The 12,249-nt window shown below is 56.1% G+C and overlaps 1 protein-coding gene across 2 annotated transcripts; it reads right to left on the bottom strand.

Annotated features, from left to right (window-relative positions):
* Positions 1–4,872: 4,872 nt before the first annotated feature.
* On the bottom strand, positions 4,873–11,626 carry CUNH3orf22 (chromosome unknown C3orf22 homolog). Of its 2 annotated transcripts, none has more exons than XM_019431016.2 (4): positions 11,518–11,626; positions 8,073–8,202; positions 7,230–7,361; positions 4,873–5,221 (listed from the first exon to the last, which is right to left on the bottom strand). In XM_019431016.2, the coding sequence occupies exons 2-4, from the start codon at positions 8,162–8,164 to the stop codon at positions 5,050–5,052; spliced, it is 396 nt and encodes a 131-aa protein (XP_019286561.1). In that variant the 5' UTR covers positions 8,165–8,202; positions 11,518–11,626; the 3' UTR covers positions 4,873–5,049. The 2 variants fall into 2 exon arrangements, with proteins under 2 accessions (XP_019286561.1, XP_019286562.1); XM_019431017.2 differs by having other exon boundaries at positions 11,506–11,618.
* Positions 11,627–12,249: the final 623 nt, after the last annotated feature.

Here is a 12,249-nt window from a genome sequence, read left to right as displayed (position 1 = left end):
GATGCTCTTCCCTCCAGGCCAGTCCTAGGGTTCCCTCTTCTCAGGAGCCTGCTGAGGCCTTCACGGCCACTGTGTCCTGGGCCCTGCCAGTGGGGCTCAGTGGCAGCCAGCCCTGTGAACTTGGGGAGGGGCCGCCTCTGGGCTCCCTATGAAGTCTCACCCCACTCACTGGAGGGCTGTGGAAAGCCCAGGATCCTGAACCGTTACCAGAGGGAGGGGCCGGGCCTGTGACATGCCCGGAGGCCCTGTGTCCTTGTTCCTGGCCCCTGTTGCCCACATGCTCCCCCGTATGCTATACACACAACCGTGTCCCACACCACATCCTGGTCAGCTGTCCCACACCCACTTCGATGGCACACACCTTTGTTCCGAGCTTCCTCGGTGCCCACACAACCTGTGATGTGACCTGTTTGCTGAAGTTATCACCCACTCAGGTGTCACCCAGAACCAGGTGGTCACCTTTAGAAGTCACCCTCCTGTTCGGTCATCACACGACCTGTTGCCATCTCCTCGGAGCCTGCTGCATCCTGTAGCTTATCACATGCACACTCCGTCATGCGGGAGAGGCACTCCACTGCCCGCCCCCAGCTGATGGCACCTGATGTACTCTCTGCTGTGACCCCAAGGCCCACACCCCAGGCCTTCTAGGGTTAGAGGCACCCCTTCCTCCTGTCCTGCTGGCCCTGGGGGATTCATCGTGCTCCGGTGTCCTCTGACCTGCTTCCTCTCTGGCTGGCGCCAGAACGTGTCTGTCCTCACTGATCACAGGCTGACTGCCCACCCCTCAATGGCAAGGTCCCAGCTGGGTCCTCCGATGGCCCGAGGAAGACGGGGTCTCACGTGAATAGCTGGACAAGACAAGAGGGCGCCCAGATTTTCTGTTAAAACGCTGCACCAGTTCCTAAAGGGATTCAAAGCACAAACTGGGCATTTTAATGTACTGGGAACTGTCTTTTATTTCCTGGTTTTCCATCTCTCAGAACTGAATGGTGCTGGTCACCACCCTCCCCAGCGTGGAGGTGACACCGGTGGGTTGGGTTGCAAAGACTTGTTTAGAATGTTTTAGCGTTCTGCTGTTTCTGGCTTTGTCAGGAAAACATTTCCCGGATTTTTTGTAGTTATGGTATTGGTTTGTTTTTGTTGTGTTGTGTTTTGTTTTTTCAATTTTATTTTGTGGCTTTGTCATCCAGGCGGCTTCCTGGGAGGCTTATTTCCATCATTTAAAGTTGTGCTAAAATAAATCCCCGGTTCTTTGTAACAACAGCACTTCATGCATTATTCAGTTTCGGAATCGCAGCCAGTGGCAACTGCTGGCCTTGGCGACTGGCTGGGTGGCCTCCGGGCGAAGGCAAGGCTCACAGCTGCTCAGGTTGCTGGGTCGTTACGGCACCCTGCCAGGTTGGTGGGCCATGCCTCGGGGTGCTGCCCTTCCCCACGGGCCTGCAGCCCTCTTCCTGGGGTGAAGGCGCGGCTGCCTGCGACACAAGTTCAACAACGGTGACTCCTCTTGTTCAGCAGAAGGGAGTCAGAACAACTGCTCCATGGAGCCACTGGGGACACAGACGCCTTCTCTCCTGTTGCTCCCCCGTCCCTAGGCTGTAGCCCTCCTCCACGTGGTCCGCAAGACCAGATCGTCCTCTTCCCAAGCATCAGAATGTTGAAGACGCAGACTGTGGATGGATTCCACATTCTTCCTCCACTCGCGTGCCATCGGCCAGAGCCTACCATAGCAGCCTACCTACCACTATGCCCCTGCTTCAGTGGAGGCTGGGGACAGTACCCACCCCACCCCCGGCCCACATCCCGCTAACCACTTCCAGGTACTGTGCCCCAGTGGCTCCCAGCCACCGCACCCGCAGCCCTCCTGTGGGTTCCCTCTGACCTGCTTGGCCTGAACACAGGGATATTGGGTGTGAGGGAGTCGGTGTCCCCGGGCAGCCCTCAACCCACGTCTGCTGGAAGTTGGGGGACAAATACTGCAGCCTTTGCCCCTCCAGTGGGATACCACTGAGGCATGACCTGCAGAGTTCTCCCCTGGGATTCAGTGGCGCCAGCTCAAGGGCACACCCCCTGCCTCCTTCCTCGTCCCCATGTCTCTGGGGCTTCCTGGAATCTCTTCCCAATGACACTACTTGCATCCATATCCTTATCTCCAGATCTGCTCCAGGGGGAACCCAGCTTGGGATAGGGGACCAGTCAGGACTCCATTGCAGACTTGCTTTTATTTCATTGGTCCCTAAATGATCGGCAATTGGGTTAATTTGTGTCCGTTAGCGTTACTGTGCCGCGGTGAATGTCCCTGCATAGTTCTCGTCCTGCGTGTGTGGGTACGATCGCAGGATAAATTCTTAGAAGACAGATCCACACCGCTGGGCACGCTGTTGACTGTGCCTGTTCCTCTGCCGATGTATGTTTTACTGTGGCTGTGTTCACGGCACCAGGACAATCCGGGATCTGGATGTTCGCACTTAAATGCTGGTGGCATGCCCCGGGTTGCTCTATGGGCCGCCGTGATATGCTTACCTCATCCCTCTGCACTCAAACATTTAGGTGTTGTCCATTTCCCTGTGAGGACTTCTGCCGTGCATGCTTCCTGAAGGGTCTGTTTTCTTCTTTGAGGACATCATGGACGGAGAAACACTCGGCACACAGCAGGACCGACAGACAGCTCCTTTGTTTTTTTCTATTTTACTTATTTGTTTTTAAGTTACATCCAAGTTAGTTAGCATAGAGTGCCATAATGATTTCAGGAGTAGAATCCAGTGATTCATCCCCTGTGTGTCCCCAACAAGTGTCTTCCTTGATGCCCCTTACCCATTTAGCCCATCCCCCACCCACAAGCCCTCCAGTAACCCCCAGTCTGTTCTCCGTATTTAAGAGTCTCTTAGGTTTTGTCCCCTTCCCTGTTTTTATATTATTTTTGCTTCCTTTCCCTTATGTTCATCTGTTTTGTCTCTCAAAGTCCTCATATGAGTGAAGTCATATATTTGTCTTTCTCTGACTAATTTCGCTTAACATAATACCCTCCAGTTCCATCCACGTAGTTGCAGATGGCAAGATTTCATTCTTTTTGATTCCAAGTAATACTCTATTGTATCTATATACCACATCTTCTTTATCCATTCATCCATTGATGGACACTTGGGCTCTTTCCATACTTTGACTATTGTTGATAGTGCTGCTATAAACATTGGGGTGCATGTGCTCCTTCGAAACAGCACATCTGTATCCCTTGGATAAATACCTAGTAGTGCCATTGCTGGGTCATAGGGTAGTTCTATTTTTAATTTTTTGAGAAACCTCTATGCTGTTTTCCAGAGTGGCTGCACTAGTTTGCATCCAGATAGCTCCTTCTTCCCTAAATATTCTTTTAATGTTTATGTATTTTTGAGAGAGAGAGAGACACAGAGTGTGAGTGGGGGGAGAGGCAGAAAGAGAGGGAGACACAGAGTCTGAAACAGGCTCCAGGCTCTGAGCTGTCAGCACAGAGCCCGACGTGGGACTCGAACCTATGAACCATGAGATCATGACCTGAGCCGAAGTCGGATGCCCAACCGACTGAGCCACCCAGGCGCCCCTCGAGATACTCATTTTAAAAGGTTAGGAGGGAGATGTGGTTACCTTCGGCAGAGGGAGCGGCAGGGGGCCACTGGAGAAGAAGCTCCCAGGCAGGTGTAAGCATCGGTCACGTGTCACTTGATCCTTCTGCTGCATCACAGGTGTGCAGCACCGTATTATGTATATATCAAGTAGGACACAGCTGTGCACGTTGCAGGAAAACTCCTGAGACACACACAGTCCAAGTGGAGGTCAGCCTGGCTCCGACCCCAGCAGGAGGGGACCCTGGGGGTCCCTGCTTCCTTCTACCACCAGATGCTGCATGGTACACCAGGCCTGCTTCCCACCTGGGCCTGGAGGGAGGGAGGCCCAGAGTCCTTTGCTGGGGTGTCCACCCTATGGCAGTCCTCTGCACCCCAGACACCCCAGGAGCAGGCAGCAGAACTGACTTCTGCCTCCTGCAGGCTGAGAACCAGCACCCACCTGTCCCCAGGGCCTGGGGAGGGCCCCTTTGCAATTCTCACTCCACTGGGGACCTCATTCCCCCTTCTTTCTGGAATAGGGCCCTTGTCCACCTTACTCAGTGCAGCCCCCATAGCCATTTTCAGGGTCCCCACACCCTCTCTCCTAGGGAGAGGGCTATCGTTAGTGTCCCCAATTTTATTCACCCAAGGACTCCAAGGTGACATCCTAGTCCCTCTCTTTGTAGAACAGAGCAGAGGAAACCCTCACATCCTCAGCAGGCACCCTCCTACCTAGTGCTACCATTACAAACTCCAAAGCAGTTGGTATTACGTATACTTCCTTTGAAGACTTTGTAATGCACTGACGGCGTGCTGTTAGGTTCATGTATGAAAATTGCAGAAATTAGTAGCCCTGTCGCCAAGTTCCCCAGTTCTACCCAGAGGTAGATTGTTACCTACTACACACACACACACACACACACACACACATGCAGGAGCATATCAGCCACACTTCTGCTGTGCCTTTAAAAAATTCTTAATATGCTTTGTGGATTGCTCGAGAGCATTATATCAAGAGCTGTTTCTTCATTTCCGTAGCCGCCTACTGTTTCAGGGTACAGCCCTGATGTCACCGAACAGCCCCCTATTAGTGGATATTAGGTGGCCTCCGATGCTTCGCTGTTTCTTAGGGAGCTGTCATGAATGTTTTGTCCACATACGTTCCCTCACATGTGTGAGTACATCTTTGGAATCAGTTCTTGGAAATGACGTCCGTCCTCCCACTAACTCTCACGCCAACCCCTCAAGATTAAACATAGATGAGAACATGGAGGCTCAGGAAGCAAAGTGCTCCATGCAAGTGGATACAGGATGTGAACCTGTGATGTTTATTTACATGGTGTGGGTTCTGAGGAGATGAATAGCCCCTTCAAGGCGGTGCCCCCCACTCAAGTTCACCTCTGTCCGGAAGGGAGGGCACTGGGGCTGCTGCAAGGTGGCCGAGAGGGAGGCCGCACAGAGCCGGGCTCTAGGAGAGGCCTCTGGAGGGGTGGGCAGCATGGGCACAAGTGAGGGCAGCAGGGACTCCTGACCCAGGGAAACGGTGGCTCAGTAGCTTGAATTCCCAAAGGTAGTTCTGTGGAGGCGGCAGCGGCGGGGGGCTGAGGCTGGACAGTGATGTAAAATCTGGTGCCCCAAGCCTAGGGAAGCCACGTGGAACCCCGCTGGTCCAGAGACGTCGGCCAGGGCCACAGCCAAGTCTCTGCTCCCAGCCCAGACCTGCCCTGGGACCCCACACCAGCCTCTGCTGCCCTCCTAGCCAGCCCCCCACCCCAGATGTCCAAGTCAGAACTCCTACGTGGCCAGGACTTGGTCCCCCAGGCCTGCCCAGACACTGAGTGAGTGTCATCTTCGTGCCTGCCAGAAGGTGCACCAGCGTTGTGTGAGGCCACCGATCCTCCCCTAGGCAGCGTTCTCTAACAGCTACATCAGGTCTGGACATGCTACCCTCCTGCTCCCCAGACTTCAGTGGCTCCCCACTCCCCCTCAGACAAATGTTGGCATTTAACGTTCTCCCCTACCTGTCTCCTAACCATCCCGAAAAATGGCACTTCAAATTCCTTAAGTGGGACATTAATCTGTCCCACCTCAGGACGTTTGCACTTGACTTCTGCTGCCTGGAGCATCTCTTTGTATAAGGTTCTTCGTATAAGGTTCTGCTTCTCACCCGGGCCCCCATGCCCTCTCTTACCCTCTCTCCCCATCCACTCTCTGCCCTACTTTGGCACCTGCTGGCCATGGCCGTTTGGCCCCCAACAATCCCACTCTGGTCAATTCCCCAACAGAGGGCTGGTGGGGGTTCAGAGGGCGGAGGACGAGGTGGGGGATCTCTGCCGCCTGCTCCCCATTACTTCAAGCCTTTGGCAGAGGCCCCACAGCCACAGCCCCCTGCCTGCCCTGGAGCTCACGGCCCCTGCCCACTCCTCCACCCCAGGGGAGGGACTGGTTCCCCACTGGTGCTGGGCCCTGGTGGGTTGAGAAGCCCACGGCCTCCAGAGCTCCCTGACACATCCGCTGACCACTTCGGTTTGTCCTCCAGATCTCTGCTCTGTGTCATCCGCTGGGAGACCTCTTCCCATAGCAGACCCTTGGGGCAGGCCCCAGCACCAAGAGTCTGGGCCCTTGTGCACAGCCTGACTGGTCCCCACAGGACGCCTGGCTGGAAGCTGATCCCATTCTGCAGCAGTAGAAGCTGAGACTCAGGACCCCCTGTGCTCTCAGACTCCAGCCTCTGCAGTTCAGTGCCCACTGGATCGGTCCAGACAGTTGGAGCAAGAGCCCACAGCCAGATGAGGGAGGGAATGTGACACCCAGGACAAAAGTCAGGGCCAGTAGGGGCAGGGAATAGGCACGCAACTGTGTGCGTGTGTGTGTGTGTGTGTGTGTGCCTGCGGGCAAGCCTGAGTGTTTTAATTGCTTCTCCGGATATCTGGTTAGGGGACTGTGCAGGTGTCTCTGTGACCTGCCAGAGGTGATATACAGTGTGTGGAGCCAGGGGCTTGGCCAGTCAGAACAGACACAGGGCTTGGAGTTGGAGGGAGGCGCAGAGGCAATCAGGGCAGAGCTAGGGTCTTTGGGAGGTGGGGTGATGCCCGCCCCCAAGGGTCAGGGAAGCCCTTCATTGTGTAACAGCTGGTGGGTGCCAGCCAGCCCACTGACAGGGCGAGTACGTGAAATGTTGTGTGGTGGGGTCTTCCCAAGGGTTTCCGGGTGCTTCACCGTGTGTGCCCGTGGGTGGGAGGTGCATTCACGTCTGTGCGGTCAATTTAGAGGTGGCCAGTCCAAGAGTCCCTTGCAAGTGCCTCCACCCTCAGAGCAGGCTGCACGGAGACCTGAAGCTTGCCGGCCCTTCCTCTGCTTTGCCTGTGCCGTGTGGAAGGATGGCGGCAAAGCCCCACCCCCTCAGGCCTGCTTCACCACCTGCGGACGGGGCCCGCCCGCCCGAGGGTCCCCTGCAGCCTCTCCCACAAACTGCCTTGCTGTGGGAGGAACCACACGACATTAGCGCCTCCTTTCTGGACCTCGGTTTCCTCAGCTTAGATGTGGAGCATGCTGGGTCATGAACGTCTGTGTACAGACCTGGGGTGGGAGACTTGTGTGTGGTCAATGGGCAGCGGTGGCTGTCCACATCCTGGGCCTGACACTTACCCTCTGACTGGAATGGATCTTGTTGGCACCAGCATCTTCTGCAGGGGCAGCTGATCCCGCAGTGAGTCATTTCTCTTCGTGGCCTCCCAGGGCTTCGGGAACTCTGCGTTGGGGGCTGTCAGCCAAGAGAACCTGCAGTGGGGCACCTGGCATCTTTAGGTTACCGGCAGCCATCAGCCACACGAATAGCTCTTGGTCATCTGGACCTTTCTGCTTGCCAGGTGGCGTTCTAAGTGCTTTATCAACATTAACCCACATGTCAATTCACAACCGTGCTATGAGGTAAGTCTGGTTGCCAACACTTTGTAAATGAGGAAATGAGGCAGGGAGAGGTCAAGTGACTTGCCCAAGGTCACACAGCCAGGAAGCCCTCCAGAGTTGCTGCATTTTTTCCCCCAGGACCCTACACAAAACATTTAGTAACTGTTGCTGGCTGAGGCCCCAGAGCTGCCCAGTCTGGGGGTCTCTGCTGCTTTCTGAGTGCCCTGGGGGCTTTACAAACCAGTCCCCACCCCAATCTGATCCCATCACATGTTTGGTAGGGTGAACAGGTGAACACCTGTTCACGAACATGCTCCTCAGGTGGTTCCTGTGAGGCCACTGGCCCAGAGGCAAGCAGCTGGCTATGGCTCTGGGATGGCCCCGGGGGTCCTGGGCACCCACCTAGAGCCGTCAGCTCAGATTGGGATGGGGGTGGAGAAGGTGAAACCCAGACTGTCACAGAGCTGCACAGGGAGCTCCCTGGGGATGAAAAACCCCACCCCAGGCCCAGGCCATGGAATGTGCTAGGGGGTGAGCTGAGGGGAGGCGGGACTTTGCCCTAGTGGTGGGGAGGTCTTGTACCTGTACGGAAACTTTCTGGCAAAATTTTCCTGGGTCTTGGTGCTCCTCTTCTTATATTGGGGGTACTTCTTGGGGTCCTTCAAGCTCATCATGGAAGGGGATTAAATTCTGGCACACCCTTCAGCCATGGCTGGAAGGCAAGAGGAGGCATCTCAGAGCCAGAGAGGCGGTGGGAGGAGCCATTCTGGACCAGGACCAGGAACACGGTATCCCCTGAGGGCCCCAGAGGGGACAGAAGTTGGGGGCCTTGCCAGCCTCGTGGGGTTGAATGAGGGCCGGATCATGCTGGCCTGTCACTGATGCCCAGCATCACCACACTGCACCTGTTATACACTCTCACGTGTGCGTGTGTGTGTGTGCACGCAGCTTTGTGTACCTGCGCCTGGGATGGTTCTCAACCAAACAGCCCATCCCGAGCCCCAGCAACCACGAATCTGTTCTCATGTCTATACTGATGGGATTTCACAAACGTTGTACCAATGGAATTACCCAGTAGGCATCTTTGGGAGCCTGGCTTCTTTCTCGCAGCATCACTCCCTTGGGAATTCTCCCAGTGGGTGGGAGAATCAGTGGGTGGTTCTTTTTTTCAGTGCTGAGCAGTATTGGTTTTATTTATTTTATTCATTTATTTTTTAAAATTTGTTTCGGTTTATTTATTTTTTTGTGGGAGGGAGAGATAGAGAGTGAACAGGGGACAGGCAGAGAGAGAGAAAGAGAGAGAATCCCAAGCAGGCTCCATGTTGTCAGCGCAGAGCCCAACACGGGCTGAAACGCACAAACTGTGAGATCATGACCTCAGCCGAAATCAAGAGTCAGATGCTCAACCGACTGAGCCGCCCAGGCGCCCCAGGGGTATCAGTTGTAACAGGAGCTTCCAAACAGCCTTCCAGAATGGCTGCACCGTTTCTGGTACTCACCAGCCATGTACGAGGGACTGTCCTTTTAAGGCACCCGGTGCACATGCAGGTAGGTCAGGGCTGAGAACAGCAGGGGTTAAGGCCTGACCACTACTGTTTCCTTTGCCTTCGAATCGCCCGACCCTTGCCCACCACTGTCTGTGCTAATGTATCTTCACCGTGGCCAGAACAGCCATCAGGTCGTGAACATGAGCTTAGAGCTTGTGATAGAGCCAGCCCCCTGCCATCCTTGGCTCCAGATTTGGTCCCTCGAGCGGACGGGTGAAGCCGCGGCGGGGGGCTGGCTCCTGGTGTGGAAAGACGCCCAGAAGCAGGGCTGGCTGGTGAGCTAGTGTCAGGCCAGGACTTGGAGCAGGGCACCCTCAGCAGCCCCCCAAACCCGCCCTGCTCCCACCTCTGCAGGGAGGTCATGTCTGCCACTCTGAGAGCGGTTCTCTGGCTGCACACGTGTGCCAGGCTCACACACAAGTCACATGAGCCCCAGGAGGCTTCTGCCTTCAAAAGCAGCCTTGGTGGGGGGTGGGGGGTGGAGGGGGACAGCGACATAGGGGGAGTTGCAGATAAATGTCCCAGCTGCCTCGCCCCTCGGTGGGGACATCTCTGCCGGCCAAAGGACCCAGTGGGACTGGGCTGGGTTGCCCACCGTGGTGACCACACACTATGTCTCCTTCTGGCCCCTCCTCACTTCCGGCCCCCTGCTTGTACCTCCTGTGAGCCGCTCCCAAAGTACCCGCACTCGCGGGCCTGTCCCAGGGTCTGCGCTGGAGAACTCAAAGCAACAGGCCTCTTCCCCGCAAACTCTGGAAATGTCTGCACTCACCAACCCATGTTGGGAAGGTGAAAAGTAACTAGCCATCCACGTAGCTTCGTGTCTCCACGCACACACATGCACAGGCACACATGCGTGAACGCAGGGCCCGTGTGGCCACCGTGTGGCTTCCCTCCCTCACACCACTCTGCTCCCTCGTCCTCCCCATGCCCCAGGCTGACCTGTGGGCTCTCTTCCCTTTCTATTCACCGCAGCTACACCCCACCCGTGGTAAAAGACGTAGTGAAATCTGGAGGGAGGCCAAGGGAGAACACAGTGCTTTTCCCAAGTCTGGGGTTCTGGGGTCCCCAGGAGGCCAGTGGACCTCGGGCAAGGCTGTTCCAGTGGGGACTCGGTGAAATGGGCCACACTGTCCATACTGCTCCCCTCGCCTCTGGGGCTATGAGGGCTTCTGGAAACCCTCACTGTGGGCAGAGGGTGTCCTTGCCTTGGGCAGGGGGTGGGAGTTGGCTGTGGTGCTGTCTGCTCCAGTGTTATGGCACACTGACCCCGGGGTCCTCGACAGGAGCTGAATGGCCTCACTGGACACAGACGCTCCTAGTCCAAGGCCAAGCCCACCTATCTGTGAGCCCAGCACACCCCACTCACCTCCCCGGCTGGCCCGGTCTCTGATTCTGGAAGCTCAGCGTTCCCAGAGGGCCTTTGCCTGGCCCAGAAATGTCAGCAGCAGCCCTGCTTGCGACCTGTCCCCTCAATCCTACCCAAAAGTCTTCCTGACCCTGAGCAGGGGGTCTTTTCCACTGACTTGCCCACCTGGCAAAGAGCTTTGCTTGAGGTGGGGTCCCTTTCATAGTCCTGGCCCTACAGCCCTTTACTGTCAGCCATACTTGGGCAGGTGGCTAACTCCTGGCTATGGCTTTTGGCCCTCCTCCTCCTGAGAAGCCAGATGAGGGACCCTGCCCAGGATGGTGCCTGTGTCATGGTGGGAAGCCCAGGCTCTGGGCTCAGCGAAGTGTCTGCTAAACTCTATGCTTGACCTGATGGAGAACAGAATACGATCACCCCTGTTTTTCAGGTAAAGACACCAAAGCCCTGAAAGGTTAAGTGTTTGCCTATGTTGCCCCCCACCGGGTGAGCAGGGGAAGAGGTGGGGTCCAGAAGCCCATTGGGACTTCACAGCCTCAGACAGTCCTGAATGGGGCTAGAAGAGGTGACCGCACCAACGACGGACCCAAGGAAGAAGCCCTACCACAGGAACCTAGGAGTCTGGAGGAGGCGGGGGAAGGGACACCCCTCACACCCGCCCCGTACCTACCTGCAGACCCCCTAAGCCATGCGTGTGACCCTGCAAACTGACGGGGTTGAATCTACCTCCCTCGGGGGCAGGGTGGCCCCTGCAGAGCCCAGGGTGGGACTCTGACATCATGGCCTTCTGTCACAGGCACCGTCTCACTGCGGCTTCCCAAGCTGACCCGGACTGTCCTTCCCAGCTGCCCAGACTGCCTCCCCAAGTCCTGGCAGTGATGGTCAGGGCTTAGATCAGGGCTCCCTGGCATTGCCCCTACCCAGGTGTGAGAGAGATGCTGTGCCCCTTCAACCCCCAAGACTGGTCCCAGAGCATGGAGGCAGGGCCCTGGCAACAGCACTCTCTTGGTTCAGCAACGTAAAGAAACACAGGCCTTGGTGCACGGAGCCTCCAGCTGGAAACGAGTGGGCCATTGAACTGTTCAAGCTACAGGCTACTCACGGGCTGGCTTACGTGGTGCCAGAAGGGCGGAAGCTGGCCATGGTCCTGGCTTCCATGCTACCCCAGGAGCACTGGCCCTAGTGCCCCAATAGGCCAGGCCCACAGGCTCATTGTGACATCAGAAGCCCTTGAAGTCACAATCAGTGACACCCCCAGCTGCTGAACTATGTGGTTCACAATCTGGCCTGAAGCCCCTCAGGCCCAGAGAATGGCTGTAGAGACAGCAGTGATGGCCTGCTGGCCTTCCTGCTCCCAGCACCCTGGGTGGAGCATGCACGTGAACATATCCTACAGCAGGGATCTCTTCCATGCAGGTTCTGGGAACAGAAGAGATACCCCAGAAATAGCTGAAACCTCACTTCCATTACAAATCTCTTTCCTGGCCAACTCTGACCTGAGCCCTACCCACAGCCTAGGAATCACAGGGATGAGGGTTTGAGCCCAGGGCAGTGTGAGAGTTTAGGGCATGGGCCCTGAAGGTCAATTCTCTGTCTCCCAGTCTGGGCCACTGGCTTCTATGTGGCCTCAGGCAAGCATGTCAGTCTCTCTGTGCCTCAGTGTCCCAGACTACATCTGTGTTTGGAAAAAAATCTCTCTGGCAGGAGTGTGGAGAACAAAGTGAATGGGACCAGGAGTGAGTGTGGGTAGACCAGGTGACCAGCAAAGGCAGTAATGCAGATGAGAGGAGGCGGTGCCTTGGGATGAGGTGGTGATGGAGATGGAGGGAAGGGGGTGGGTTTGAGA

This window comes from Panthera pardus, unplaced genomic scaffold, assembly GCF_024362965.1.
Source record: "Panthera pardus isolate Hobbes unplaced genomic scaffold, ASM2436296v1 HiC_scaffold_8, whole genome shotgun sequence".
In the NCBI taxonomy this organism is placed as follows: domain Eukaryota; kingdom Metazoa; phylum Chordata; class Mammalia; order Carnivora; family Felidae; genus Panthera; species Panthera pardus.
Note: the sequence above shows the minus strand (reverse complement) of the source record. Positions and strands in the feature narration are given on the sequence as shown.

Coding starts and splice junctions, on each gene's coding strand:
- CUNH3orf22 (XM_019431016.2), bottom strand. CDS start 8,164: ATGATGAGCTTGAAGGACCCCAAGAAGTACCCCCAATATAAGAAGAGG. Junction 7,362..8,072: donor GCCAGAAAGTTTCCGTACAG/GTACAAGACCTC, acceptor GCCCCACTGCAG/GTTCTCTTGGCTGACAGCCC. Junction 5,222..7,229: donor AGATCCATTCCAGTCAGAGG/GTAAGTGTCAGG, acceptor TGGCTTCCCTAG/GCTTGGGGCACCAGATTTTA.